The sequence below is a fragment of the Emys orbicularis genome, chromosome 3 (assembly GCF_028017835.1).
Source record: "Emys orbicularis isolate rEmyOrb1 chromosome 3, rEmyOrb1.hap1, whole genome shotgun sequence".
Lineage (NCBI taxonomy): Eukaryota > Metazoa > Chordata > Testudines > Emydidae > Emys > Emys orbicularis.
The window spans coordinates 209,920,607-209,926,615 of NC_088685.1; the positions used below are offsets into that span (position 1 = coordinate 209,920,607).

The 6,009-nt window shown below is 53.1% G+C and overlaps 1 protein-coding gene across 1 annotated transcript; it reads right to left on the reverse strand.

The window, feature by feature from the left end:
- Positions 1–1,140: 1,140 nt before the first annotated feature.
- SSTR4 (somatostatin receptor 4) lies at positions 1,141–2,382 on the reverse strand. Its single transcript, XM_065401797.1, has one exon. It carries the CDS (start codon positions 2,380–2,382, stop codon positions 1,141–1,143), a length of 1,242 nt encoding a protein of 413 aa, XP_065257869.1.
- Between the last annotated feature and the right edge of the window lie 3,627 nt (positions 2,383–6,009).

Genomic DNA, 6,009 nt, shown 5'->3' on the forward strand with positions numbered 1-6,009 from the left:
GGGTACTGTTTTCCCTTTAGAGACACTTTATTAGGTTAATGGGTGGATTTTCAAAAGGACCCCGCAGCCCCCTTTGTTTTTAATGGGAGTTTTGCCTTCTGAAAATCTAGTCATAAATTGCTAAGGATGGCGCATCCCCTTCCGAACACTGGTCACAAAAGATTAAAGAAGATATGTTCTCTCGCTCTCTTTCTTGCATTTTAATTACCAGCCTGGCCTTAGAAGGGCTGAGCCTATTCCCAGCGAGATCAGCAGAAAAACTCCTCCTGAAGTCATCAGGCTCAGGATGTGGTCCCAATGCTGACCATTAACCTGTATCATATCCCTAGCCCCTTGTGCTGAGCAGGCTCATAGAAACATAGAATCATAGACTATCAGGGCTGGAAGGGACCTCAGGAGGTCATCTAGTCCAACCCCCTGCTCAAAGCAGGACCAGTCCCCAACTAAATCAAAAATATTTTTTTAAAGTAATGTTGGCAATCAGTTATATATGTATTTTTTAATAATACACCTATCTCATAGAGCTGGAAGGGTCACAGTCAGGACCAAGTATTGTCACTGACAGATTTTTGCTCCAGATCCCTAAATGGCCCCCTCAAGAACTGAACTCACAACCCTGGGTTTAGCAGGCCAATGCTCAAACCACTGAGCTAGCCCTCCCCCCATAGGAAACAGCCCATGTCAGAGAAGGCCAACAGAGAACTCCTGCTCAGTGAGTAAATGCCTGGGATGGGAGGGGCTAAGAGAATCCTCATTCCCCTTTGCCACCTTGAGTGGCACCTTACTCCAAGCATGGTCCCCACGGTCTCAGTGGCAAGGGACTGCTCAGGCTCCAGAAGGAATCAATCAAGACACAAGCCCAGCCACCCAAAGACAAAAAAGCAGGTGTAGGTCTCTCAGCCAGCTTACCCGTACAAGCCCCATCCCAGCCGCAGCCCAAAGGCAGGAGCCAACCTAGAAGCATCTGGCCCTCACGCCGAGGACTTATGCAGGCTTCTTTACCCCGTTCGTCTGTTTCTGAAGGGTGAGATGCAGCGGCAGGGCGATGGTGCTCATTGCAAGATGCTGGTCCTGCCAAGGCGGGGGCCGGGCCAGGAGGAGGCACCCTTTCAGAAGGCAGAGGAGGAAGACACAGGCCATCTAGAAGGTGGTGGTCTTTGCAAGGAGGGTGCCAGGAGTACAGCAGGGCTCAGGGTGCACCGGCTCCCGCTGGCAATGCAAAGATGGGCACATGCAGCCCTTGCTCGTCTCCTCCCCTTTGGGGACGGCACAGTAATCTAGCGGCTCCTCCTCCTCTTCCTCCTCAGCGGCGCCCAGGTCCGGGTGGCAGCAGCAGCAGAAGCTGGCGTCGCAGCAGCGCCGCAGCACCCCGTGGAAGGAGTGCCTGAAGTTCTCCGAGAGGAAGCCGTAAAGGATGGGGTTGGCGCAGCTGTTGGAGTAGCTGAGGATGAGAGAGGCATTGTTCACCGTGGCATCCAGGTGGCCGGGCAGCAGCAGGTTCACCAGCTGAACCACATAAAAGGGCATCCAGCACACCACGAACATGGCCACCACGATCAACACCAGCCGGGTCAGCTTCCCCTCCGAGCGCCGCCGCTGCTGCCAGCCCACCCGCTGAGCCACCGCCCGCATCTTGCCCACAATCAGCAGGTAGCAGAGGCCCATGGCCAGCACCGGCAGCAGGAAGCCCAGCAAGGTCGTGTAGACCACAAAGGCAGCTGACCAGGCCGGACTAGGCCACAGCAGGTTGCAGGCCACCGCTCGGCCGTCGTGCGTGGCAGCTGTGCCGGCGAAGATGGGGATGGGCGAGGCCACCAGAAGCGAGAGCAGCCAGACCCCTCCGTTGACCATCTTGGCCACCCTGGGCCGGCGGTAGGTGGCTGCCCGCAGTGGGTGCACCACAGCGATGTAGCGGTCCAGGCTGAGCACGGTCAGGCAGAAGACGCTGGTGAACATGTTGAGCCCGTCCACGCCCAGCACGGTGCGGCACAGGGCCCGGCCGAAGGGCCAGTGGTGCAGCGCAGCCGAGGTCGCCACGAAGGGGATGCTGAGCATGAGGAGCTCGTCGGCGATGGCCAGGTTGAGCAGGTAAATGTTGGTGGCCGTCTTCATCTTGGCGTAGCGCAGGATGACAAAGATCACCAGTGAGTTGCCGAGAAGCCCCAGCAGGCACACCAGGCCATAGATACACTGGATCACTACCGTGCCCGCCATCTCTCCGGTATTGCCACCCCACTCCTCCGCCCTTTGCCGCTGACCCAGCTGTGCCAAGGAGGTGCTGGCGTTGGGAGGGACGTCGGAAGCCATCCAGCTGGATGGAGTCCACATAGCCCCGCTCGCCTCCTGGGATCCCGCAGGCAGGTGGCTGGCATCGGTGCTCATGTTGGCAGCTGTCCCATCGGGGGGCGAGAGAGCAAAGGGCTGCAGGGCCTGGATGCTGTTGGGGAGGGCTGATGCTAGAGCATGGGTGATGCTGGGGAGGGGGTGAATGCTGTGGCGGGGGATGGCTGCTAAGGAATGGAGGCTGCTGCCAGGAGCTGGATTCTGCCTGCCAAGGGCTGGTGCTGCCGGGAGATGAAGAATACTGCCGGGGTTGGAGGTCGGCTTCTCAGCATGCAGGGGCTTCAAGGAGAGAGAGAGAGAAAGAGGAGGAAATGTGAGTTTTCAGTGCCTGTAGCAGCAGCAGCTGCAGAATTGTGCTCTCCGCTGCTGCCGCCTGAATTGTCAAATCGCTGCCACACACCCCCAGGAGCTCCAAGCACAGGCCGCCCTCTCCCAGGCGAGGGGGCCTTTGATTTGCTTCGGGGCTCGACAATAGTGTTACTGCAAAACGCAGCCCTCGGAAGGTTCGGCATCGACCGAGGCAGACAATGGACGCAGAGCCAGGGGGGTGCTGAGCCCCGTCGCTTGCTACGACGCCACTGCGGCAGTGGCAGCTGGCCGTTCAATAGAAAGGACCAATACTTCAACTTTTCAGCTGTACTCCGGCGCGCCACAGACCTGGGTTAGTTCATTAGCCCCTGCAAGGAAGGTAAAGAAATGAAAAATACTTTCCTGCTGTTGAGCAGTAATCCGACTCCGCAGACAGCCGCACTGACATCAATCGGCTCTAATATAGTCAGCAATAAGGTCCTAATCGGAGCGGGATCTGGCCCTTGTAAAGGCCACTCTCCTTCCATTTTCATCCGAGTGACTCTCATTTGCTTGACTCATTTCTGGCCTGTAATAAACTGTTTGCACAAGAAGGCACCCCTTTCTGATCCGGAGTTGCACATTTACAATCAATGCCCACCCTTCCCCCTGCTGTTTGCTAGTCCCCCGGCCAGTGCTCTGAAAAGGGCGAAGGGAACTGCTCCCTTTTTCAGTATCGCCACTGTCCGTCCCAGCAGCCTGGTAGAATGGGGGAGATGTTCATAATACACAGATCAAACAGCTGCCGGTCATTCTGCGTAATAGCGGCTGGTTGCATTGCAGGGGCATTACGGGCATCTGGGCGAGGGGGAAAGAGGCTCACGGCAAAATTGTCCCCGATCAGTAACAACATTGACATGTATCATCCCCAAGGACCGCGCAAATTGTATACGTACAGGAATCAAGGAGGTACCTGTGGGAGACGGCCATGCAGGCAAGCGGCACCCAGCACAATCCAAGGTGTCACCGCCTGGGCTAGGCATTAAAGGAAGGAAAGTTGCCTTGGCAACTAGAGATGGCCCTCCCTGATTGGCTGGCGCTCAGGTGTTTGGTTTGAAATCACTTCCCATTGCAGAGAAGAGCAAAGGGTTAGGGTTTGCCTCCCCCCAGATGGAATTTCTCTTGCCAGTCTGGACACAGAAAGGAAGGAAGGGACTCAAATAAACCATTGGTTCTCAATCTGGAGGTCTGCAGACTATGTCTGAGGGGTCCACAAAAGGCTTAGACTGAAAACTGACTGAACAGGATTCAATTATATAGACACAGACAATAGATTTCCAAAGGGGCCTACGCCTCCATTCCTCATTTCATTTGCAAATGAAAAAAAAAAAAAGGTTAAAAACCACTGAAATAGACCAAGCAAAAACCGAGCGCAGAAGTCATGCTGATCCCCTCACTCCACAAGCAGTCCCATTGGCTTGGATTATTGGTGGAGTCAAGTCCCATGAGGCGTGTGTAAGGGTATCGGAATCCATCCCTCCGGGAGCAAGGGAGGGATTCTCTGAACAAGCCCGATGGGGAAAGGCAGAGAGAACAAGGAGCAGAGTGGGCTGGATCTCTAGAATGAGGCAGACACCTGGCCTAGAGAAAGGGACCTGGGGAGCAAATGTGGACACTGATTATGCCTAGTGAGGTGCAGCTAAAGCAGTGATCCCAGCCTGACTCAGAGCAACCGACCAAACCAGTGGCTCAAACAGGTGTGATGTGATGGAAAATCAAGGTGCAGCCATCAGCCCGTAGAAATGGAGTAGTCAGCTGTGGTGGTAGCAAGGGATTTGACCACCCGTGTGTCTGTGCTTTTCTAGAGAGACAAGGTGGGTGAGGAAATGTCTTTTATTGGACCAACTTCTGTTGGTGAGAGAGACAAGCTTTCGAGCCACACAGAGCTCTTTGTCGGGTCCCCTTTTCTATTTGTTTTCATTTCGCTTTTTCTGTTCATTCATCGTGAATGTCTTTCTTTGGCATCTCTACATGGGGGCCGCTATCAGAACAAGCCAGTCTTATCTTGGTAGCAGAGCTGACAGGGGATTTGTCCATGGTTCACATTTCCATCAGAAAATGTAGATTCATGGAAACTGCAACTTTTTGAGTAAAGGTATCAGTTCGGTCAAAGTTTCATTGGGAAGATTTCTCAGATCTCAAGTGGAATTTCTGGAGGGAGAACGAGAGATGTGGGAGATGGGCAATGGGAAACCCAGGTTCAAGTCCTTGCACTGCCTGATTCAGACCAGAAACTTGAACTTGGATCTTCCATCTCTCAGGTGAGTCTTCTAATCATTGGGCTATTGGCTATTCTGGGGTCTCTCGCTTTTATTTCCCCCCCCCCCAAATTGGAAAGGTCCTGGGTTTGTTCTGATGTAGAATGGAAACAAATGTTGAAATGCTGAGGGGTTTTTGCAAAACAGAATTCTTGTTTTCCAGCCAGCCCTACTCTTTAGCAGCTGTGTGGTATCTATCAGGGGTCCTTTGAAGATATTTTGATCATGTCTGTGTGTTTGAGTTTTCATTCCAGGGCTGGAGGACTGTGGCAATGGGAGTCCCAACTCTCCCCAGGAAATAGAAAGGAACTGGATAGTTTACATCAGGGAAATAATTGCTCTGGGTTTCTGCTCTGAAGTGAGCACCACTCACAGCATCATCTACATGGGTGTCTCCACAGCATATTTTATTTGGAAAATACGTATGTATATCTTGTAACACGGTGGCTTGCTCATGGGCTGGAGAGCCTGGGGCTAAGGCAGCCTGGATTAGAAGAGGAGACTTACCTGAGGGGAATCAGGTGATTTAACATAAAAGTCAGCAGGAAGCTTCAGGGGTATGGCTGGTTGGGAGGGTGGGGGTCAGACGGATGGATGGCCAGAGGCTGGAGCTCTGGCCAGAGAGGGCTGGGAACTGGTGGCTTCAGGTAGAACGTATGATTTTGGACTTTATGTTGAATTATTTTGTGATCAAGGCTCCTATTATATTTAGCATTAAACCAGCCCCAGAAAGAGGTGATAAGCCACAACAAAGACTCTGTAGAGTGTGAGAGGGAGGGCACTGCAGAGAGATCTGTGGCCACAAGTGGGTGCTCAGGTGGTGACCACCTCTACATAGCTCCTGAAAGCTTTGTGCTGAAAGGTATCCTAGCAGACACACTGCTTCTGGAGTAAGTGACCGGAAATGGGATTGATTGATCTGTCTATTTGGGACATGCAACGTCACCAAGAAAACGACACACTTCTTTTTATAAATAAAGACATGATGGAAGGAGGAAATCTAATAGGCTGGCAGAGGTTCTGGAGCAGGTTGGCTGTCCCATCACCTTGTTAATTAAAA

Coding starts and splice junctions, on each gene's coding strand:
- SSTR4 (XM_065401797.1), bottom strand. CDS start 2,382: ATGAGCACCGATGCCAGCCACCTGCCTGCGGGATCCCAGGAGGCGAGC.